Source organism: Thamnophis elegans, chromosome 10, assembly GCF_009769535.1.
Source record: "Thamnophis elegans isolate rThaEle1 chromosome 10, rThaEle1.pri, whole genome shotgun sequence".
NCBI lineage: Eukaryota > Metazoa > Chordata > Lepidosauria > Squamata > Colubridae > Thamnophis > Thamnophis elegans.
This window is the reverse complement of record NC_045550.1, coordinates 55,947,092-55,971,917: the sequence shown is the minus strand read 5'-3', so window position 1 is coordinate 55,971,917 and position 24,826 is coordinate 55,947,092. Positions and strand designations below refer to the sequence as shown.

Here is a 24,826-nt window from a genome sequence, read left to right as displayed (position 1 = left end):
CAGTGGGAATCGCCTATCAACCTGATTACATGTTGCAATGACATGTTGCAATGATAAGACAATTACATTAGCAAGCCTGTCAAAATAACAGAATGACTCAGTTGAAAGGGACCTTGGAGGTCTTCTAGTCCAACCCCTTGCTCAAGCAGGAAATCATATAGCAGTGATGGCGAACCTTTTCGGCACTGAGTGCCCAAACCGGAATGTGCATATGTGGCCGACCACCAGAAACCGAAGACCAGCTGGCTGGTGCGCATGCTCATGCTGACCACCTGGTCTTCAGATTTACGACAGGCACATACATGCCAGCCAGCTGGTTTTTGCACATGCTGGAGTGCGGTAAACCCAAAGACCAGGTGGCCAGCATGCGCATGCCGCATCAGCCAGCTTCTCTTCAGGTTTACGGCACTCCAGTGTGCACAAACACTAGCTGGTTGTTACGCATGCATGCGCCGGAAACCAGAAGAGCAGATGGCGATGGCGGGCGTGCCCACAGAGTGTTCCAATATCTCAGGGGCTGCCACAAAGAAGAGGGAGTCAAGCTATTCTCCAAAGCACCTGAGGTTAGAACAAGAAGCAATGGGTGGAAACTAATCCAAGAGATTGGATATCCATTTGTCTGAAATAATATAGGATTTCCTGCCTAAGTACGGGGTTGGACTAGAAGACCTCCAAGGTCCCTTCCAATGCTTCTATTCTATTCTATTCTTTGAGACAAATGATTGTCCAATGTCTTCTTAAAAACATCCAGTGTTGGATCACCCACAACTCCTGGAGGCATGTTGTTCCACTGATTAATTCAGCAATCCTCAGCCTTTGCGGACCAGCAGGAGGTGAGGGAGAGGGAATGGTTACATGCAAACGATGGGCGAGTGAGCATGCAGCTCCATTTCAATGAACAGTGGGCACTTGCGCCCGCCACTCACACAAATGGAACTGCATGCGTGCATGTGCTCTCCTGACGCTTCTGCGACCTGCTTCTAAATGGACCGTGGTCTGAAGATGGGGAACCCCTGGATTAATTGTTCTAACTGTCAGGAAATTTCTCCTTAGTTCAAGATTGGATCTTTCCTTGATAAGTTTCCATCCATTGCTTCTTGTTCTGCCCTCATGTACTTTGGAGAATAAGTTGACCCCATTTTCTTTCTGGAAGCCTCTCAAATATTGAAACACTGCTATCATGTCATCCCTAGTCCTTCCTTTCATTAGACTAGACCAGGGGTCAGCAACCCGCGGCTCTGTAGCCACATATGACTCTTTCATCCCTCTGCTGCAGCTCCTTGTTGCCGGTTGGTGCCATAATTTTGAGAGGACCTTTCGGTGGGGGGCAGGAGGGAAGCACAGTGTGCCAGGGGAGACGCTATGGCAAGGGGTGGGTTTTCCGGTCGGCTCCACAATTGATAGGGCTTTTGGTTAGGACAGGTAGAGGAAAAAGAACACTGTGCTAGGAGGAGACTCTATGGTGGGGGAACCGGACTTCCGGTCAGCTCCAGAATTGAAAGGGGGACTTCCGATTAGGACCCTCTTTGAGCTTTTAAAGTTGCCGACCCCTGGTTTAGACCTACCCAATTCCTGCAACCATTCTTCATATGTTTTAGCCTCCAGTCCCCTAATCATCTTTGTTGCTCTTCTCTGCACTCTTTCTAGAGTCTCCACATCTTTTTTTATATTGTGGTGACCAAAACTGGGTGCAATATTCCAAGTGTGACATAGTGATGTAATTGAGAGACATAAGTTATTTATAAGTGATATAACCGAACCATTTGCATGATGTATCGTGACATCACTGGAGGTTCTTAAACATTCTGGTGTTAAAGAAAAGTTTTAACAGTGCTAAAGAGCCAAACAAGAGTCATTTAGAAAAAGCTGGAAAGAAACGAAGTACTTTGCCACAATCTTGACACATCTGTGCTAAGGAACATGATGGATGCAGTATCCTATCTCTTCCTAGACCATTTATTTAAACCAGGGATATGTCAATGATTGCAATTCACTCTCCTGACCAGCTGGACACAGCAAATGTTTTATGGGTGGGGATGAGAGAGAGAGATACAGAACACATTTCTACTCTTAAAATTAAAAAAAAAAAAGAGGCCCGAGCCAGCTACAATAGGCTATAACTGTGCTGCTAAAAATCAGATAGCAAAATCAATAGAAAAGGGGCAATTTTTCAAGGGGTTGCGTAGTGGTGAACTGTAGACATTGATATACATCCCTAAGACCACCCATTTTGCTTTTTAAAAGGTCAAAAAATATATGCTTGCCCTGTCAAAAATTGGCCTGTTGCTAAAAAATTTCAGAGGAAAAGCCTTGATCCTGGAGGCACTTGTAGCCTATAGAGCAGAGGTGGTATTCAGCAGGTTCTGACCAGTTCTGGAGAATCAGTAGCAGAAATTTTGAGTAGTTCGGAGAACCGGTAATTACCATCTCTGACTGGCCCCGCCCCCATCTATTCTATGATTCCCGAGTCCTATTTCCCCAGAAATGGGGATTTTGCAGTGACCTTGCCCTGGAGTAGGAAGGGAATGGAGATTTTACAGTATCCTTCCCCTGCCATGCCCACCAAGCCACACCCACCAAGCCACGCCATGCTCACCGAGTCATGCCCACAGAACTGGTAGTAAAAAAAAAATTGAATCCCACCACTGCTATTATAGGGCCGTGGTGGCACAGTGGTTAGAGTGCAGTACTGCAGGCTACTTCAGCTGACTGCTAGCTGCAGTTTGGCAGTTCAAATCTCACTGATTCAAGGTTGACTCAGCCTTCCATCCTTCCTAGGTGGGTAAAATGAGGACCCAGATTGTTGGGGGCAATAGGCACACTCTGTAAACCTCTTAGAGAGGACTGTAAAAGCAGTATTGAAGCAGTATATAAGTCTAAGTGCTATTGCAATAGACTAGACATCCAACTTTTGGCTTACCTGAGCCACATTGAGTGAAGAGGAATTGTCTCAGGCTGTGTGTGTGTGTGTGTGTGTTTGTGGGTGGGTGGGTGGGTGTGTATATATGTGTGTGTGTGTGTGTGTGTGTGTGTGTATATATATATATATATATATATATATATATATATATATATATATATATACATACATACATACATACATACATACATACATACATATATATATATATATATATATATATATATATATATATATATAGTGTGTGTGTGTGTGTGTGTGTGTGTGTGTGTAGTATTTGTGCTGATAAATAAATAAATACTACAGAAATGTAACAAAAGGCAACAGTAAAATATTGGGCTTTCTGTCTGGATGGTCTCTTGTGATGAGCCGATGGACAGAGAATGGAAGCAGTTAGCTTCCTCCCATAATTGGGGCATACCAGGGGTTGTGACTTTATATATATACCTTTCACCCTGGCCTGGCTGATAAGGAGTCGAGCTCTGTAGCTCAATGGTTAACACATCTGCCTAAGAGGCAATAGAGCACAGGTTCGATTCCCAGCAAGGGTATGGCTAGCTGATGAGAGCTAAATAGCTTGAAATAGATCTATACTAGTCTCCCTTTATTTATTTATCAGCACAAATATAACAAATGTAACAAAAAGGCAACAGTAAAAAATATTGGGTTTCTGTCTGGATGGTCTCTTGTGACGAGCCGAAGGACAGAGAATGGAAGTAGTGATCTTCCTCCCATATTTGGGCATACCAGGGGTTGTGACTTTATATATATATAAAGGTGTTGAACACACCTGCTGTAAATCATGGTTTCCTCAACCAAAATGGTCAAGGACAGCTAAGCAAAACCGACATTAATCCAAATCCAGGAGGTTTCTCTATCACTCAACCTCATGCAAAACAGGATCTGTGGTGGTTTTTCCACTAGTCCTTTAACCAGCAGAGAAGGCATATTGTCCTAAAGTCTGTCCCATTGCTTATCCCAAGCATCCAAGGCTAATTTGAGCTAGTAAAGATGCTGTCCATCAGCACCTGTTCCAAGCCATGTTTAGGAAAGGAACTGAAAGATTTATTTATTTATTTAGTATTTATTTATTTATTTGTATTTAATTTTATTTATTTCATCAAGCTTGAATTAGATAACAGATCTAAGTATAAACATGATTATGAGTACATGAAATGAATACAAATACAAGGGAATATTAGGATAGTGATGGTAGGCATGCTGGTTGGCTTATGCACGCCCCTTAAAAGACCTCTTAGGAATGCGGTGAGGTTGACAGTAGACAGTCTAAGGTTAAAGTTTTGAGGGTTTGGGGAAGAAACCACAGAGTCAGGTAGAGCATTCCAGGCATTGACCACTCTGTTACTGAAGCTGTATTTTCTGCAATCAAGTTTGTAGCAGTTTACCATAAGTTTGTATCTATTGTGTATTCGTGTGTTGTTGTGGTTGAAGCTGAAGTATTCATTGACAGGTAGGACATTGTAGAAGATAATTTTATGTACTACACTTAGGTCGGATCGAAGACGGTGAAGGTCTAAGTTGTCTAAGCCCAAAATTTCAAGTCTGGTGGAATAAGATCTGGCTTCCTATTGCAGGTTTTTCTTCAAAACACCAATAATTATGGTGACCCAAGTCAATATACACTGAACACTAAAAACTAGGACAATTGGGTGGAGTTTTCTAAATTCTCCCTTCAGGGGACTGGGGAATATTTTTCTTTTACAAACTGAAAAAGGCATTGTCAATTATAAATGCCTTCAACTCATGCAGAAATCAATCTTATAATAGAACTGTTTTTTTTTTAAAACTATCCCCAGTATTTGTTTATATGCCATCAAATCATTGTCAGGCTTAGCAACCATGTACAGGTAGTCCTCACTTAGTGCCTTTCTTGTTTAATGTCCGTTTTAAGTTATGAGTGTGTGTTCAAAAACAACTTTGAGACCAATCTTCACATTTATGAACCATTCAGGTACTTTGCAACCAATGTACGTTTATAACTATCACAGTGCTCATGTGATCACCATTTATATACCTTATGATTGGCTTATGACAAGCAGTGTTAACAGAGCAAGTGGATGTAAAATTGTAAGTCACTAGTCACATGATGTTTCACTTAATGACCATGGGACATAGCAGTGGCTGGTCCCAATTGTGGTCATTAAGTGAGGATTAGCTGCAGATATATTTTCTCCATAGCAATCTGTGCCTAACCTGGTCCTTCAGGCCTTCCAAAGGTGTCACTATCTTCATTATAACCAAGTTCATCCACCTGCTGCTGATTATCCTCTTTTTAGGGCAATGGGCTCTTAATCTACATTATTCTCTAAAACCCAATTTCACCACATTCTCACATTTTCCTGTTCTACATTACTACTATGCTTCTTTCCTGCTGACTTCTATATTCTTACATCTTAATCCCTGTATTGTCACTCTCTAAAGCTGTACTCCTTTTTCTATGGAGTTCAGCATGACTTTTTATCTTTTCCAGTTTCTATTTTCTTTTTCTTTTTTCCTGTCCAAGTCTTGGCTTTTTCTTCCCCTTTTCATCTTGTTTCTTCCTGGATGCTCTTCTTGACTTTTCTCTTTTTCTCAATCTTGGCTCCATCCAGAGGTGGGTTCCTACCAGTTTGCACCAGTTCGGTAGAACCGGTTCATCAAATCTACCGAACCGGTTAGAAGAGGTTCCACCAGGAAGCAGGCCACACCTACAGAAGTGGTTCCAAACTTTTTTGAAACCCACCACTGACACACACACACACACACTCACACAGAGAGAGAGAAAAAAAGAGAAAGAAAGGAAGAAATAAATAAAGAAAAAAAGAAAAAAGAAAGAAAAAGTGAGAGAGATGAAAGAAAAAAGGAAAAAGGGACAGAGAGACAAAAGGAAGGAGAGAGGGAGAGAGAGAGAGAGAGAGAGAGAGAGAGAGAGAGAGAGAGAACACATGCCCGGCAAGCCACTCCCACCAGGTCACATGGCTAGCAAGCCACTCCCACAAAGGAGGCCACACCCACAGAGTAGGTTCGAAAGCATTTTGAAACCCACCACTGGCTCCATCTGAGGGAAATGACTCAAAGTGTGTTTTTTTCCCCTCATGCCCATCTGAAGGAAGGAAAAAAACACCCCTCTTTCCCCAGTTTTCTCAGATGCTGCCCATTTTCATTAGTTTGCCTTTTACTGTATTTGGTTCCTTCTCTTTTTAGAAGTGGAAAAAAAAATCAAGAACAAACTTGAGCTGCCTCCACTGTAGGCCAGGGATGAGAGCAAAGGAACATGGCAGCAACATTTATTTGTACTTCGGTTAGGGGATGTAAGGAATCATCTGGAAAATACCTAGTGAAGTCATCCAAGATTCTGATTAATCCATTTGAGTTTTGCCTTCTTGGAAACCCCTTCCTCCCACTGGTGTCACAGGGGATTAAAAATGCTTGTATAAAAGAGGACTGGAAAGCAGAATGCTTCCTAACTTGAGTTCTCAGATATTAAGCATTCTTGATTCCTCTGTCTCCCTCTTTTTCCACTGTATGGCTTGACCTAGTTATTTCAAGGCCACCTTTAGATAACACTTCCTTTTCTCACGAAAAAAAATCAGTCTGAAATGTTGGCATACAGCATTTCAAATCCTGCCAGAAGCAATGCCTCGGGGTTTTGCTTAAAAGTTGACTGCGAAAGGACAGGAGAAATGTACCTATCACCACATTTCTTTCCAATTCTAACATGTTAGTGAAGGAATCCAAACAGTTTCAAAGAGAAAAATGAAGAAAGCTTATGAGCCCAGATATTAAGGGGGGGGGGGGAATCATATTCTTATCACTTTTCAGTTCATCAGTTAGAAGATCCTTGCTGCCTTTGTATATACATAATACATTTAACCAGATTTAGCAGGTGCATTTGTGCCACGTTTGGTTAGTTTTAATCCTGATGGGCTTTTTTGTGGTGTAGTGTGAACGCAATCTGTTCAGTTAATTCAAGTTTTGTTGGATTTTTTAAAATATACATCGATATCAATATATGAACCGTGTGTCCTCTGGATATAATTCATTTTAATACAAACAGCAACAATAGTAATAATAGCAATAATAGCAATAATAGCAATAATAGCAATAATAGCAATAATAGCAATAATAGTAATAATAGTAATAGATGTTGCATTAATCAAGCTTATGTAACCGTAGTATTGATATACATGATTTTTTTTAAGAATAGTAATTCAACATTTAAATGTTCCATTGTAATGCCAATGATATTATTAAGCATACATAGTGATACCAACTTTCAACCTCTAATCTTTCCATCTAATTATTTCTTCTATTATGTAAAAATTATATCTGCTAACATCCCCCCTAATTCTTATTTCTACCTCTATTCTAACTTCTAATCAGGCCACCATTACTAATCCTAGTGTTAATACACTTGTTTATATTAAAACACAGTCCCTCATTTTTTGGTTGTTCAAAGTCACAATATACCAGAGGTGTATTGGTTCTGACCATTTCTGGAGAACCGGTAGCGGAAATTTTAAGTATTCAGAGAACCGGTAAATACCACTTCTGACTGGCAGTGCCCCCATCTATTCTCTTCCTACCAAGATCCAGCTGATCAGGGGGGAAATGGGGATTTTGCAGTAACCTTCCCCTGGAGTGGGGTGGGAATGGAGATTTTACAGTATCCTTCCCTTGCCATGCCCACCATGCCACACCCACCAAGGCATGCCACGCCCACCAAGGCATGCCCATAGAACCATTGCAATACGCCATTCCAGGAGCAGTCATCCTATTATTTAAAGATACCTAATAATATCATATCATTGATTAATTCATAATTTGGGGAGTCCTTGGTGCTCTCTGAGCTTGGTTGTTTTCTTGCAGATGTTTTATTACCAAAAGAAGAAAACAACCAAGCTCAGAGAGCAACAAGGACCCATCATTTCAACCCTGAGCTACAAATACTCTCCTTTATTGGTAACTCATAATTTAATATTTAAAGACCATTTTGTCTGACTAGCAGAAACCAGCCAAAAAACATTGACTGCAAGATGCTGCAGATGACCATAAAAGTGACTTTTTTGCTATGCGCTAAAAATGCAATAATGTAACCACCAGGAGGGAGGGAGGACGGGGGAGGAAATTCAGCCAACATGAAATCAAATGGTCACTACGTCACCAGTCATAAGTCAAGGACAACCTGTACTGTAGCTTTTCCAAATTGCAATGTACCTTGGTAAAGGCATGAATACATTATTGTCATTGTTGTTATTGGCGAGATCTGAAAATAGACACAATATTTAAGCATAGGACCAAGCCTGTTTTAATTCAGTAACCAGTTTAAGAATTATTTTTGGCCAATCAAGTGCACCTCATATCATGGAATGTGTGAATTGGAAGGGAACTGATAGGCAATCTAGTCCAACTTCCTACTCGGTGCAGAAATGCACTGAACTACCTCAGAAGGTGTCTATTCGGTCCCCATTTTCAAACTCCAGTGGGAGAGAATTCACCATTGTTCTAAATCAAGGGTGGGTTCAAGCTGCTGCTACTGCAGGTTCCCTCAGGGACGCGATGCTTTCTCTTTTTGCAACCTAAAAATCCCTGTCTCCTTGAACCATTCCCCCTAGGGTTTGGTTTCTACCTCCCTTATCATCCTGGCAGCTCTCCAGTTTCAACCCGCCCCAGTTTCTCCACATCTCTTTTAAAGTATGGGATCCTTATTCAGCTTTGGTGATGAAATGGCTTACTGTGGTTGCATATTAAACATGCAACAGATTGTAGGAACCAATTGATGGATTCCCCTGGCTGGGTTTCCTCTCTGATTTAGTGTCATTTGCCAGCAGAAAAAATGATCAATCATTGTCTGTAGCATGGACTTAGCAGTAAACCTAGATACTATGAGCAAGTGCCTTGGAGGAGAGTTTTAGCTATTTTTCAAGTTCTCCTAGTGACAGTTCACTGATGCGGTCTAACATGGTTTAGCACTCTTCTACAAAGTGCTGAACTTGTTTGCTTAAGCATGAGCCTAGCAATTTTCTGGAGAAGCAGTAAATCTGGGCATAAAATATAGTTCAGCTAATAGATTCCAGGTGTAGCTGAGAGATACATGTTGAAGTGTAATCTTAGAATAGAATTACAGAGTTGGAAGGGACCTTGGAGGTCTTCTAGTCCTTAGTTCTAGGTTGCTTCTCTCCTTGATTAGTTTCCACCCATTGCTTCTTGTTCTACCCTCAGGTCCTTTGGAAAATAGTTTGACTCCCTCTTCTTTGTGGCAACCCCTGAGATATTGGAACACTGCTATCATGTCTCCCCTAGACCTTCTTTTCATTAAACTAGACTTACCCAGTTCCTGCAACCGTTCTTCATATGTTTTAGCCTCCAGCCCCTTAATCATCTTTGTTGCTCTTCTCTCCACTCTTTCTAGAGTTTCCACATCTTTTCTACATCGTGGTGACCAAAACCGAATGCGGTATTTCAAGTGGGGCCTTACCAAGGCATTATAAAGTGGTATTAACACTTCACGTGATCTTGATTCCATCCCTCTGTTTATGTAGCCTAGAACTGCGTTAACTTTTTTGGCAGCTGCTGCACACTGTTGGCTCCTATTTAAATGGTTGTCCATTAGGACTCCAAGATCCCTTTCACAGTTACTACTGTTGAGCAAGGCACCACGTATACTGTACCTGTGCATTTCGTTTTTCTTGCCTAAATGTAGAACCTTACTTTTTTCACCATTGAATTTCATTTTGTTGATAGTGCCCAATGTTCAAATAAAATTAGCATGGGAGGACAAAGAAAGGGGCGGGGCTAGAATAAAAATCCATTTAAATTGAAGTTTCATTCAATAAATTAGGATTTCAGGGTAAACTGAAGCAATGGCTGGAAACTGAACAAGAAGAGAAGCAACCTAGAACCGAGAAGGAATTTCCTGACAGTGAGAACAATAACCAATGGTATACTTTGCCTTCAGAAGGTGTGGGTGCTCCAACATGCGAGATTTTTAAAAAGAGAATGGGCAATGTTTTGTCTGAAATGGTACAGAGTCATCTGCTTGAGCAGTGGGTTGGACAAGAAGTCCTCCAAGTTCCCTTCCAACTCTGTTATTCTGTAATGTATAATATAAACTGGTAGCAATAGCAATAGCAGTTAGACTTATATACCGCTTCATAGGGCTTTCAGCCCTCTCTAAGCGGTTTACAGAGTCAGCATATTGCCCCCACAGTCTAGGTCCTCATTTCACCCACCTTGGAAGGATGGAAGGTTGAGTCAACCTTGAGCCGGTGAGATTTGAACCGCCGAACTGCAGATAGCAGTCAGCTGAAGTGGCCTGCAGTACTGCACTCTAACCACTGCGCCACCTCGGCTCTAATAATGTATAGATGAATATAATAATGTTCTCCATTCTTTCACATTATAATTACAATTCACTATCAACTCATAGACAGAAGAGTATACCTATAGCCGGCATGGCGAACTTATGGCACACGTGCCACAGGTGGCACTAGGAGCCATTTGTCAGGCAGGGCACGCGAGGCGTTGCCCTATCAGTGGCCAGCGTGCAGACATGCGCTGGCCAACTGAGTTCAGCCTTTTTTAAAGCCATTTTTCGCCCTCCCCAAGCTCCCGAGACTTTTTAGGAGCCTGGGATGGCGAAAACAGCCTCCTCCCCCCCCCCACCCCCGGAGACCCTCTGGAGGCTTCAGGAGCTTCTCTGAAGCCTCCAGAGTGCGAAAAACCAGCCCTACGGGCAAACCGGAGGTTCGACAACAGACTTCTGATTTGCTTGTAGGGCCAGTTTAAGGCATCCAGAGCCTTCAGGGAAGCCTCCAGAAGGCCCCTGAGGGCTCCGGAAGTCTTAAACTTGCCCTACGAGCAAACCGGAAGTCCATTGCCGAACTTCCGGTTTGCCTGTAGGGCCTGTTTTTTGCATTCCGGAGGCTTAGGGGGAAGCTCCTGAAGCCTCCGGAGTGCCTCCGGAGGGGTGGGGGAGGCTGTTTTCGCCCTCCCCATGCTCCTATAAAGCCTCTGGAGCCTGGGGAGGGTGAAAAAAGAATGCAAAACATGGGAGGGAGCGCCTGTCATGCATGCATGCATGCTGTGGGGAGGGGTCGAGCATTGAATTATGGGTATGGCAAGCCCGTGCACGACCCTCCCTGCGCTCTGCCCGCTTATGGCACGTGAGCCAAAAAAGGTTCGCCATCACTGCCCTATAGCATCTGGGAGAATATGTATTGGAGCCATACTTGTTCATCCCTACTTAACAATTATAGATCAAAAATATTGCATTGGCCTGTTTATCTGAAAATCAACTGTGTGGTTATAATAAGAGGCAATGTCAGTTGTTAAAGGATGAAATGAGACCCCTTCCACAGCTTCGACCTCTAAGCACTCTTCTTTTCCTTGTGAGCCCAGGAGTCCTTCTGTGCATGTTCAGGTGTGATAGAAAAACTGCAATATGCAAGCCTCCTTGGACGCCTGCAGCGTATCAAGGAACAATCTCAAGTGATCAATCAAGCTATGGCTGAGCTCGCCACTATTCCTTACCTCCAGGATATCAGCCAACCAGATGCAGAACTGGTAAGCATGCTGTTTTTCAGTCCTTTTGGAATTGGTTTGGAGGACAAAGGAAGGAACGAAGCTAGAATTGTATTTTTGTTTTCTGGTCCTTAGGAATATGTACTGGGATTCCGAAATCTTGAGCATAACAATCTGCAAAAAATCTGGGCTAAGCGTATGAAGTGGCCTGGATTCAGGTCAATATTTTTATGGCCATTGCTAGATCTTTTTGTTCTATTGCGAAAGACTGTAAATTATGTTCTATCGCATATGTGATGCAATACAGTAAGAAGAAGAAGGACACAACAATCTACCAGTCTCTTGCAATTCTGGACATTGTTCCCCAATGCAGCTAGCTCAAAAATACCACAAAGCCTGAAAGCAAGGAAGAAAATATCATGCAATGACACAATGTCTGTTTTGCAGGCAGGCTACTAACATTCACACAAAACACTTGATCAGATTTATTTATTTGTTTGTTTATTTATTAGACTTATATACCGCTTCATAGGGCTATCAGCCTTCTCTAAGCGGTTTACAGTTTATTTTTTTTAGCAAATTGAGTCAGCAACTTGCCCCCACAGTCCGGGTCCTCATTTCACCCACCTTGGAAGGATGAAAGGCTGAGTCGACCTTGAGCCGGTGAGATTTGAACCGCTGAACTGCAGATCACAGTCAGCTAAAGTGGTCTGCAGTACTGCACCCTAACCACTGCGCCACTTTGGCTCAGATCAGTCAAAGATGACCATACACAGCTATATAACTTGCTTAGCTTGGTCAGTGTTTGAGAACAGTTTAGCATCTTCTGCTGTCCTATTCCATTTCCTTGATTTAAGTTCTGTCTCAAGCTAGAAAATGTATCACAAACCATCCTAAGTTTGTGAGAATGTAGGGGGGGGGGGAGATAAGGTTATCTGAATTGGAATCCATTGGGATCCCTATTTAGCTGAGCATACATTTGTAATATAATCAAGCCAAATCTTGGTATTTAGAGTGAGAAGTTTATGTCCATAAGGATAAGTAAAATTATAATTAAAAAGTATAGTTAAAAGCCAGCGCTTTTAAGCTTTCCATATGGTGGGAGAAAGAAGGCAAAGAAATAACACATCCACTTTGATTGGATCCCACAACATTATCCTGGGACACGTATATTCATCTTCATTCCTGAATTCTGTAGCCTAATTATGCTGGAGATTTTCATCTGCTATAGAATATTCCTAGGGTTGAAAAATGTGCTGTTTGCTAGTTCTACTAATATGCTGAAAGCATGAAGCCTGCTTTCTCAGTGGTAATTTTCACTACAGCCTCTTAACTTAAACACTTTTTGAACTTGATTGCCCCATACATTTCAACATTAGGACTGTAGTTTTTGATGAAAACAGGAGAGCATTGCCTTTATTACAATAAACATAAAAGTCAGTGTAGGTCAGAATCAGGAATGAAACTCCATCAGAATTTTAGACCTAATTTTAGATGCTTAAAAATTTAATTTTGCTGATCATATCACAAAACTGGAATGTGAGGAGGTCTGGTCAGAGCCAAGGAGCTAATGTGGATAATTCCATGATACAGAACAAACTGAACCAAGGACAAACTGAATTTCCAATTAAATTTGCACATTATCCTAAGCAATGCTTTTCCCAACTATGATTTATTGAGTAAATCATAGTTGAGGGGGCTTGCACATCTCAAACCCAAAACCAGGGGTGAAATTCAGAAGGTTCTGACAGGTTCTGAAGAACCAGTAGCGGAAATTTTGAATAGTTCAGAGAACCGGCAAATACCACCTCTGGCTGGCCCCAGAATGGGATGACAATGGAGATTTTCCAATATCCTTCCCCCATGAGTGGGAAAGGAATGGGGATTTTGCAGTATTCTTCCCCTACCACGCCAACCATGCCACGCCTACAAAATCGGTAGTAAAATAAATTAGAATTTCACCACTGCCCCAAACCATAGCTTACAAATTGCATCGGTTGAGACCATACAGCACACAAAATGAAAGCCAAACAATTCACAGATTGCTTAATATTTTGTATGATTTACCCCTCTGTACTTTTGTTGTATTGTCTTCTCTCAAAATATATTGATAATAACCACGAAGGCATGCACACCACTACAAAAGGAAATAGGTGTGCACACCATATCCTCATGTGTTTTTTTTTCTCGTCTCTTCCCAACAACAAGCCAGAAACTCTTCAAAAGATTATTTTCCTGAAATTAACAAACCAGATTTTTAAACTAGTCTTAAAACTCTGTTGAAATTGTTGGCTTTGTTCCAAACAGAGTAACCAAGCTTTGCTGATTCAATTGGTTAAATAAGGACTTTAAGGTTTAAAATAGGAGGCAGGAAGAGAAGAAAGAAGGAAACAAGTCTTTATCCATAAACTCAAAGCTATGCATGCCAACAGAAGCCGTCTTTTTTAAAAAAACACACACACACACAATGTCATTATTAATTCCTGTAAATTAAACACATCTTAAAGATATAGTCAGTTTTACTGAAACGTTGTACCCTTTTCAGAAAATACTGCATGGAAATGTACTTCTCCTTTCAGTTGCGTGAGGAATCTGAATATTCCCTCCAGTCAACATAATTTAATGCAGTGATAGGGTTCGATGCCTCCCAAATATTCCAAGAATGAACAAAAATGCCAACAGACTAACCTCCTTTATCTTTTTAAGCTCCACAACTTGTGTATCACAAACTCAAGGGGTTCATCTCTAATCGAGCCGCTCAGCTTTCATACTTGTTTTGAGTATTAGATTTCCTTTTTTTCCCCTTCCATTCAGTCCAGCGGTGGGATTCAAAAAAAATTACTACCGGTTCTGTGGGCGTGGCTTGGTGGGCGTGGCTTGGCTTGGTGGGCGTGGCAGGGGAAGGATACTATAAAATCCCCATTCCACCCCACTCCAGGGGAAGGATACTGTAAAATCCCCATCCCCCCCCATCAGCTGGGACTCATAAAGCGGAGAAAAGCTATCTGTTATTTTGGCTCTTGGTCACCAACCTATAAATCCCAGGGAGATGTGTGGTCCCTAATCCACATTTTTGTGGCTCTAAAGGCCATGCTCAGTCCCTGAACGCAATGACTGAAAACCTGAGAGGAGAAACCCAAAGACTGAGCTTTAATTCACATTTTAAAAGTAAAGAAAATCTGGAGGAAGGCGAGTACCAGCATCTTAATCCTGCCTGTATATGCACCGTTCCACCCACAGCAATGCTTGGCTCCTCTCAGAAATGTTAAGTGGAGCCCCCGATCATTAAAACTGGTTAAAATTATCCCTTGTAACAGTTTGAAGTAGACCCTTCCTAAATATATCAGTCCTTCTGATAGAAGACAGAATCCCAAGCTCTACTTCAAACTGTTACAAGGGATAATTTTAACTGTGCATGCATTTCAATTAATTATGATATGCAAATGAACTGTCTCTAGGTTTCTTTTTCCCCCTTCTGGGAAGAGTGACAGCCCAAGCTATACATCACAGTTTAAACACATGCCACGAAAACAGTACTTAAAACTGGCTCTTCCACTGCAAACCTCACCTTCTAGAGAATCCCAATAACCTTTTCAAGGGTAGCGTTGCCAGCAAATCACCTCTAGCGGGTCTGCAAAGCTTTCGAGCTTTCTTTATGAAACTTGGCAGCATCAGAAATCCCGAGATGAATATTCTACAGTGAATAAGCTAATGTGTCTTAGGGCACAACTAGATATAATTCAGATGGATGTTTATAAACAGAAGGATGCGTGTAGGAAATCAGCACCCACCTCTCTCCTAGAAAAATGAGATATTTCAGGAAATATTAAAAGGACAGAATATTTCCCCTAAAAGGGAAGCAGAAACGCAGTCCTCACCACCACCTTTGTCAATGGGCCATTAAGGCCCAAGCCAGTCTATTCTACATAACAAAGGTCTACCTCCTTCAGGCAGAGCCATGCTAGGAATCCCAAAATCCTTTCATTACAACATCACCCAGCAACAGCTCAACCAACTCTGGGACTCAAAAGACCTACCTCCTTCAGGCAGAGCCATAGCAGGAATTGCCCAAAGCCATTTACCCATCTCACCACATGGCACCTGAGAAGATTACATCATCCAACAAGGCTCAACCAAGCCTGTGACTCAGGACAGCCTACAAAGTTGCCCTTGCCTGGTCCCATGGAGTCTGACAACCAATCAGAATACAAGCTCAAATTCAAAAGCCCAGAGAGGCCATAAAACCAGGGCACTCTCAGCATCTCTTCCCCTTTTCCCCCAGGACCTCAAACCATGTGGTCCTGTCCACCATTAAAAACCATCTTTCCAAGCAGTCTCCATGGTTCCAGTCTCCACTCGGAACTGAACCCAGATGGACATTTTCCAACATGGGTATTAACAAGTTTATAAAGATAGAAGGGTCTGAATCCAATTGAGGTCAGTTTCACAAATTGCATTACATAATGGTTAGTTTGATCAGGTTATTGAATAAGTCAAAGTAGTTGGATTCATACAATATGCTAAATTAAAACTAAATAAATCTTATATGATGGGCAAAGTCAAACTAAGACTATTTTTTCCAGTTTCCCAAGTTTAATGAAGCTACTGACCCTATGGCAGGGAAAACATAGAATACTCTTTGCTGCTCCTTTTCTTTCCATCTTTCAGTTTCAGTTACAATCTGTATTTTCGCTGTGATTTTATTGAGATTTTTATACATTGGGTTATATAGAGAATGAATAGAATAGAATAGAATAGAATAGAATTCTTTATTGGCCAATTCGTGGACATTCGTCACGAATCATAAGGTACAACACTTAATGATAGTCATAGAGTACAAATAAGCAATCAAATCATACTAGGAAGCAATCAATATAAATTGTAAGGATACAAGCAACATGGTTATAGTCACAAGTGGGAAGAGAAAGGTAATAGAAAGGATGAGAAGAAGAATAGTAATACTGTCTTAGTACCCTGTTCCCCAAAAATAAAACCTCCCCGGATAATAAGTCCAATTGGGCTTTTGAGTACATGAGCTAAAATAAGTCCTCTCCTGAAAATAAGCCCTCCCCAAAAATATTGCAATGCAGCAGCAGCCATGAGGTGACCACGCTCGCTTCCTCCTGCACCTCAAAAATAATAAGACCTCCCTGAAAATAAGGCCAAGCGCTTATTTCGGGGGTCAAAAGAAAACAAGACCCTTATTTTCAGGGAAACAGTTTGTAAATAGTTTTGACAGTGTTGTGGGAATTAGTTGTTTAGCAGAGGGATGGCATTCAGTGAAAAACTGTCCTTGTGTCTAATTCAGTGGTGGAATTCAAAAAATTTTATTACCGGTTCTGTTGTACATGTCGCAAGGGAGGATACTGCAAAATTCCCATTCCCTCCCCACTCTCAAAATTTCCGTTACCGGTTCTCCAGAACCTGTTAGAACTGGCTGAATACCACCTCTGGTCTAGTTGTTCTGGTGTGCAGTGCTCTGTAGCATTGTTTTGAGGGTAGAAGTTGAAACAATTTATGTTCAGGATATGAGGGGTCTGTAAATATTTTCACGGCCCACTTTTTGACTCGTGCAGTGTACAAGTCCTCAATGGAAGGCAGGTTGGTAGCAATGGTTTTTTCTGCAGTTCTAGTTATCCATTGAAGTCTGTGTCCGGTTGCAGAGACAGGTGCAGAAGACAGACTCAATAGTTCCTCTATAGAACTGTATCAGCAGCCTCCTTGGACAGTTTGAGCTTTCTGAGTTGGTGCAGAAAGAACATTCTTTGTTGTGCTTTTTTGATGACGTTTTTGATGTTAGCTGTCTATAATTATGGTTTCATTTTGATGTGGTAAGCTGCCTAGAGCCACCTTGGCAGCAAGATGGGTGGCAAACAAATTCAATTAATCACTTGATTTAAAGTTTAATTAATTAATTAAAAGATACATATGCTGTCTGCCCATATTTCGATGCAAGGCAGGGAATATCTGAGGTGGTGCAATTTTATTTGGGGGGAAAAATCTGTTCATCCTGTAAGATCAGACAGAGTTGAGATGCTTCATTAAGCAATCTATTAAGCAACCTTATCTGATAGGACATAGGAGATGTTATCTTGTCTATTAGCCCTAACCTCCAGAACAATCTCTCTCTCTCTCTCTCTCTCTCTCTCTCTCTCTCTCTCTCTCTCCCTCCCTCCCTCCCTCCCTCCCTCCCTCCCTTTCTCTCTCTCTCTCTCTCTCTCTCACACACACACACACACACAGACGCCAGATTGAAACGGCCCTGATTCTGCTTTGCTTTAAATGTGTCTTGAATACAGGTGGTCCTGTTTAGTGATCGCCTGGTTTAGTGAGTGTCCACAGTTATAATTGTGATATAAAAAAAATAACACTACAACCAGTCCTTGTATTTATGACCATTATAGACCTGTAGTTACCTGTACCCTGTTCAGAACTGGGTGTAAATTTCAGCCTTGCTGCAGATTAATGATTTAATTGATAGGTTATATTGAAACTGATTTTGAGGGTCTATTTAAAGCTGCAATTTCTACATCTAGAAGCTGCCTCTTGGAGTTAACTATGAACTGTGTTATTCCACTAGAACAAAACGGCATGCATCTTAGGGAACCAGTATCACTTCCCGCCTTTTTATTTTGTGTCGGTTTTGTGTCATATATTTCCTGTAACGGAAGAGTTAATTTTACTGTACTTTTTGGTACCATTTTGGAATCTAATGTAAAAATATCTGCAGACCCCTCACATCGTGGACATAATTTTTTTTCAACTTCTATCCTCAAAAATGATGCTATAGGGCATTGCACACCAGAACAACTTAACACAAGGACAGTTTTTTTTCCCAAATGCCATCACTCTGATTAACATCTAATTCCCACAACACTGTCAAATAATTTACCAAGAATACATTACTATTATTATTCTCTTCCTTCCTAGTATCTGTCTCTTCCAACTTATGACTATAACCATGTTGCTTGTATCTTCGATGTATATTGTTTTATTGTTTCCTAGTACAATTTATTAGCTTATTAGTAACCTTGACTATCACTAAGTGTTGTATCTTTTTATTCTTGATGAATGTATTCTTTTTTATGTTTCCTTATATGCACTGAGAGTATATGCACCAGTAGTGGGATTCAAATAATTTAACAACCGCTTCTCTGCCCTAATGACCAGCTGGGTAGGCATGGCTCAGTGGTCATGTGACCATGTGGGCGTGGCCAATTCAACGTCACTCACATCGATGGGCACTTCGTCTTAGCTGTTACAATGTAATAAGGGTTAACCAGAGAGGCAGTTTCTGTAAGCAGAGCAATAAAGATTAGGCTAGGTACAACACCATAATGTTTCCTTCCTCCCTTCCTTACAGGATTAGCTCTGTAAAGTGCAAAAAAATAAAAGGAGATTTCTTCCAACAACTAGTTCTCCGAATCACTTAGAAAGTTAACATCCAGTTCTGCCGAACAGGTGCGAACTGGCTGAATCCCACCACTGATATGCACCAAAGACAAATTCCTTGTATGTCCAATCACACTTGACCAATAAAGAATTCTATTCTATTCTATTCTATTCTATGGTATTTTACATGTGTTCTGATTCACCATGACATAGAAATTGATGCTATTCTAACTTTTGAATAAAAAAAAATAGATTAAGTGTTTTTTTAAAAATAGGAAAGGAAAGCTGAAGACTGTAAAATCATGATGTTTCACTTTGCTTAATGTCCAAATTGCCAGTCCCAATTGTTATCACTACAAAAAACTATTTATTTGGCTTTTTCTCCAGGTCTGAACTAGGGTGAGATTCAGACTGTCTATAGCTTGTCCCACCAGGATTAACATTTTTTTGAATTTGAATTTGAATTTTAATTTTAATAGATTTGTATGCCGCCCAAGCCCAAAGGACTCCGGGCGGCTTGCATAAAAACAGTTTAAAAAACAGAATACTAAAAAAAAATAAAAATATAAAACAGAGCATTTGTGATGGTTTTTTTTTATAACTTTGTTTTTAGTTTTGTACGCTGCCCAGAATCATTGACAAATTGGTGGCCTAAGAATGTGAATACATAAAAACAAACACAAATAGACAAATAACTCAGAGAGAATAGGTTAAAAAAATATCCATTATGCTACACATTTTAGTTTCATTCTAATTTTAGTAGAACACACAAATATGCATTCAATTGTTATATTGAAACTAATAGAATTTATATTTCTTATTTTTCCTCATTGCTACAGAACACAAATATTTGTTTTTAAAAAATTCAATTGTTATAAACCTGCCAACAAAAAATCCTAGGCTAAAAACTCATATTTTACTAATGCATATTTACTTATTCGGGGTCATTATTGATCCCCCCAATAACAAAAAGCAAAGCGTGGATGAGCCCAAGGAGAGGGGGGGGAACAGATCAAGTGATGTGCTGCTCATTGTGCAAAAGATGAGCAATAAAATCATCAGCGTACAAATGATTTTTTAATTAGCTTTTAATCTGTGTATTTAGGGAAGTTATTTCTGTGTGAATTCCATTCCGATAATTTTTATCTCGGTGTCACAGCTGCAGTCACTAATGGCAGATGCCATGGACACCCTCGAAGGAAGGAAAAGTGATAAAGAACGTGTCTGGAATAAAATTCAAAAGGTAAAAAAAAGGCTGTATTGGAGGCTAAGCCGAGAGAGCAGATGCTAAGAAGTTAAAGGTTTGTCAAGAGGTGATATCAGTTCTTCAAGCTGATGAAAAGTTTGGTCTCATTTCTAAAGGGTTTCAAAATTTTAGCCTTGGCCAATTCATGCCCTGTTTATTTTGAAAAGAGTTTCATTCTTTGTATTTGTACATTCCCTAGGAAAACATGTAAGTTGGGTTGACAAAATCAGACATGAGGAGTGATAAGCCGCTTGGGAAAGCCAAAGGAAATCATTAAAACCATAAAAAAACTAAAAGTTAGAATATTTTGGATATGGCATGCGACACCTAGAAAAATATGCAGGGTATTTTTCCCTCACTGCTGGGGGTTCACAGGGGTTCAGGCGAACTTCTAGCTAAGATTCTGTGCAGTTCGGAGAACCCCCAAATCCCACTCCTGGCTGGCCCCGCCCATCCCTCCTCTCCCAGGAGTCTCCACATGGCCTGTTTTGGATGCAGGTAAGTGCAGAGCGCCACGGAGGCTCGGGGAGGGCGAAAAATGGACCTACTAGAAGTTCAGAAACTGCAGAGGGCCTCCGGAGCCTGGGGAGGCTGTTTTTGCCCTCAGAGACGCTCCAGAAAAGCCTCCAAAGCCCAGGGAGGGCAAACATTCCCCCCCCGCCATGGTGCAGAAGGCCAACTAGGCCATGCCCATCATGGCCACACCCAGCCAGCAACCGGGCAGAGAACCCCCTACTAAAAATTTTGAAGCCCACCTCTGAAAATACGGCATACTTCACTTCCAAGGAAAGATTGAAGGCAAACGAGGTCCAGGTAGAAGAAGACCATCATGGCTTCAAAATCTGAGAGACTGGTTCAGACAAAACTCAACAGCACTTTTTTATGTGGCTATTAATAAAAATTGGATCACCAATATGATCGCCAATGTCCAATGATGGATATGGAAGAAGAAGAAGAAGAAGGAGGAGGAGGAGGAGGAGGAGGAGGAGGAGGAGGAGGAGGAGAAGAAGAAATGAAGACAGGTTGATTGTGAATATTGAGAAATATGCTTTGACGAATCTGCAACAATAATGTTCCAAAACGCTGTGCAACTACACAACCACAAAACAATGAAGAAAGCAGTACAACAATGACTACATTTGGATACCAACACATCTAGTTTTCTCTTGAGTTTTTGATCCAAGATACAAATGGAAAGATTTGAGTTTTACATTAACTATGGTTACGTCAGATTGAGCCCACAAGATCCACAACTGAAGGTTTCAAGCTGATTACCTTATTGTATTCTACTTATAATACAAGAATCTCACCAAACTGCTTGCGTTCTCTTGGGAACAAACAGATAAAATTCCAGGAATTGGGGAGGGGTGTCAATCCTAATTCTCTTGCAACTGCACAACAACTCAAGGCTAATTTCCTACTTGACCTTTCCTTCTTGTCTGGCTGGCAGTTTTCCAATAGGTTCTCTGTGCATTTGAGTCTAAATTGCAGTTAGTTTTTATAAAGGCAAATGAGAACATGTCAGTTTGATGATCTATATTTTGAACTTTGCTAATCCTGGTTAAACTTGAGCACCAAGCATTTTAGACCAGCCAGCTATGTGACACGCTAAAGTAGGGGGAAATGGCAATGCATAATATGCTGTGAATATTATGGCTTCCCTACCAAAAATAATAAAAGAATCTGTTTGGTATGGGGGGGGGGGAGATAAAAAGAAAGCAGGAACTTGGTGAAAGTCCATAAAAGAAGAGGTGGAAATTTACAAACTTTTCAAAGGGTGGGAGGTTTCGCCCACCACCAACTTTTAATTTATTTTTACAGTTTCCCCGAGTACATGTTTGCTTAGATTTCAGGTGCATATTTAAAAATACAGTACAGAAAGTACTGATTCGTATGACATTAAGGTAGGATGTGTAGACTATAACTGCAAACAGGTGTGGGCAGATGTCAGGGAATGTGGGGTGTGAAAGGGGAAAAGATGAGTAAATCTTTATATATCATCTAATTGCGGGTAGAAGGGGAGACCTGCCTGCATCCTTAGACCTAAATAAGTAAATAAGTAGAGAGGGATGTTCCTCCCCCAGAAATAATCCCCTCTGTTTTGGATCTGGAATTAGTTGTGTGCTAAGAGCAGGTAAGGATTGCTAGCAAGTATCATTTGGATGTTTTGCAGGTGACCAAAATTATGTTTCACAGATAACCAGATACCTTTATTTCACAGAAAACCAGAAGCTTTATTTTGGAAATCAAGGCTCAAGTTGGGACTCCTACTGCTATATGGGCTCCGTGTTACACATTCTTGAGCTACTTCAATTTATCACCAGGTTGATGATGGTGTTTCCCAGTTTATAATGCCATGTCCATCTTGGGCTAAACACAAGTCACTGAGCATCAAACATTCAGGCTCTTTTCATCTCTGAGTAGATACAATGTGATCCAAAGTACAGAACCTTAGCATTTGTCCTTTGCCATGGTGAGACCATTCATATGTATGGAGCTAAAATCAGTGGAGTCCACTTTCTATATCACTGTCCCCTTTTCTGGATTCACATGGTCCTTATTCTGCTAGGAATCTGGAAAATTATTAAGATCTAAACCAGAGGTAGTATTCTGCCAGTTCACACCGGTTTGAGCAAACCAGTAGTTGGGACAGCATGAGGCTCCGCCCACCCATCCAGATGTCATCACGGATCTTCTGCGCATGCACAGAAGGTTCTGCACATGCCCAGATGCGCAGGGTGCGCGTGCTCCCACTACCGAACCGGTAGGGAAGAAAAAAGATCATTACTGATCTAGACCGAATGTTTTTCACTAATAGTTATGGATTGCTGCTTGGTGTTATATTATGCAATTAAGTTGCATTTTATATGTTATATTTTGAACTTGGTACTATAAATTGAAGTGCAAATGGCTCAGTCACTTGTAATTGGAGTGGCACATAAACCTCAGGACATGAATCAATCCCTGTCAAAGTTTTTTGTTGGCAGGAAATTCTAGGAGTTACAGTTCAAAGCAGTGGTGGGATTCAGCCAGTTCGCACTATTCGGGAGAACCGGTTGGTAACTTTCTAAGCAGTTCAGAGAACTGGTTGTTGGAAGAAATCTTTTGTTTTTTCCCACTTTACAGGGCTAATCCTGTAAGGAAGGCAGGAAGGAAACATTCTGGTTTGGTTATTTGCCTATTCTTTATTGCTCTGCTTACAGAAACTGCCTCTCTGGTTAACCCTTATTACATTGTAACAGCTAAGGCGAAATGCCCATCGACCTGAGTGACATTGACTTGGCCACGCCCACATGATCACATGACCACCGAGTCCCACCTACCCAGCTGGTCATTAGGGCAGAGAACTGGTTGGTAAATTATTTGAATCCCACCACTGGTTCAAAGCCACTAAACTGAGGGAGAATGTCATGTCTTATTTCTATACATTTTTATTTATAATCCATATCTTCTTTTAGTAATCTGGATTTATTGATTATACTTTATTTATAATGAGGAGCAACCCAATGTGGTAGTACCAGCAGACCTCAAGATCCTGGAATAGTTGCATCACCACCAAAGTACGCCTACAATGTTTGACATGCGTTCATTATTGATGCCTCTCTGTTTAAGTTAGATAAAGATCCAAAGGGCAGATTCCTTCTACCTTGTTTTGCATGTATTGTTGCTATAGAATATAATAGAATAACCGAGTTGGAAGGAATCTTGGAGGTCTTCTAGTCCCCCTGCTTAGGCAGGAAACCCTACCCCATTTCAGACAAATGGTTGTCCAACATCCCCTTAAAAACTTCCAATGTTGGAGCACTCACAACTTCTGGAGGCAAGTTGTTCCACTCATTAATTTTTCTAACTGTCAGGAAATTTCTCCCTAGTTCTAAGTTGCTTCTCTCCTTGATTAATTTCCACTCATTGCTTCTTCTCCTGCCTTCAGGTCCTTTGGAGAATAGCTTGACTCCCTCTTCTTTGTGGCAACCCCTGAAATATGTAATAAGTAGCAGCTCCACCTCCTCATATAAAAATGTGGATGGAAGTACAGCAGAATACAAGGAATATTCCACTCCAAAGATAATAATTCCTATGATCCTTGTTTTTATCGCTTTCGAAAAGCAAAAATCAAACAAGGTCACTTTTGTCAACACCCTGATAGAAGATATCTAGCATTTTCCCCCAACCTACTTCGAAATGCCAGGATTTAAACTGGGACGGGTGCTTTTACGTGTCAAGCAAATATATTGTTGAATGATTGAGGCTTTTCTCACGAAGAGGGACAGCTGGAGGAAAATACCGAAACTCCTCCCATTTATTCTCCTGGTTTATCATACCGGCTGGGTTTGCAATCACAGTTACCTTGGTTATTGACATAACTCATTTCTGGGTTTACACAATACATTGAATCGTCAGCCAACCAAACTGGATGTGTTCCCAGAACATACTGAGCTACAGAAAAGAAAAGAGGAACCAAAGCAAGGTTACACTAACCAACACTAACAGCATTTGGCACGTGGTGCAAATACAGCTGCTGACTGTTTAGCTGATTTGGGTAGATGTGTTGTGTGATCACAGACACAAGAGAGACAGAAGAAATCAGGGATCTAGCAAACCAGAATCCAGTTGATATGCAGGTAGTCGAGCCGAGGTGGCGCGAGGTAATAGAGCCGAGGTGGTGCAGTGGTTAAATGCAGCACTGCAGACTACTTCAGCTGACTGTAGTTCTGCAGTCGGCTGTTCAAATCTCACCGGCTCAG

At 41.1% G+C, this 24,826-nt stretch overlaps 1 protein-coding gene across 1 annotated transcript in view; it reads left to right on the top strand.

Annotated features, from left to right (window-relative positions):
• Positions 1-24,826, top strand: part of SPATA16 (spermatogenesis associated 16) — a 207,455-nt gene that overhangs the window by 157,187 nt on the left and 25,442 nt on the right. Inside the window, exons 8-9 of the mRNA XM_032224818.1 lie at positions 11,321-11,485; positions 19,995-20,078. Of these exons, the coding sequence (XP_032080709.1) occupies positions 11,321-11,485; positions 19,995-20,078 (249 nt within the window). The remainder of the gene's footprint in view (positions 1-11,320; positions 11,486-19,994; positions 20,079-24,826) is intronic.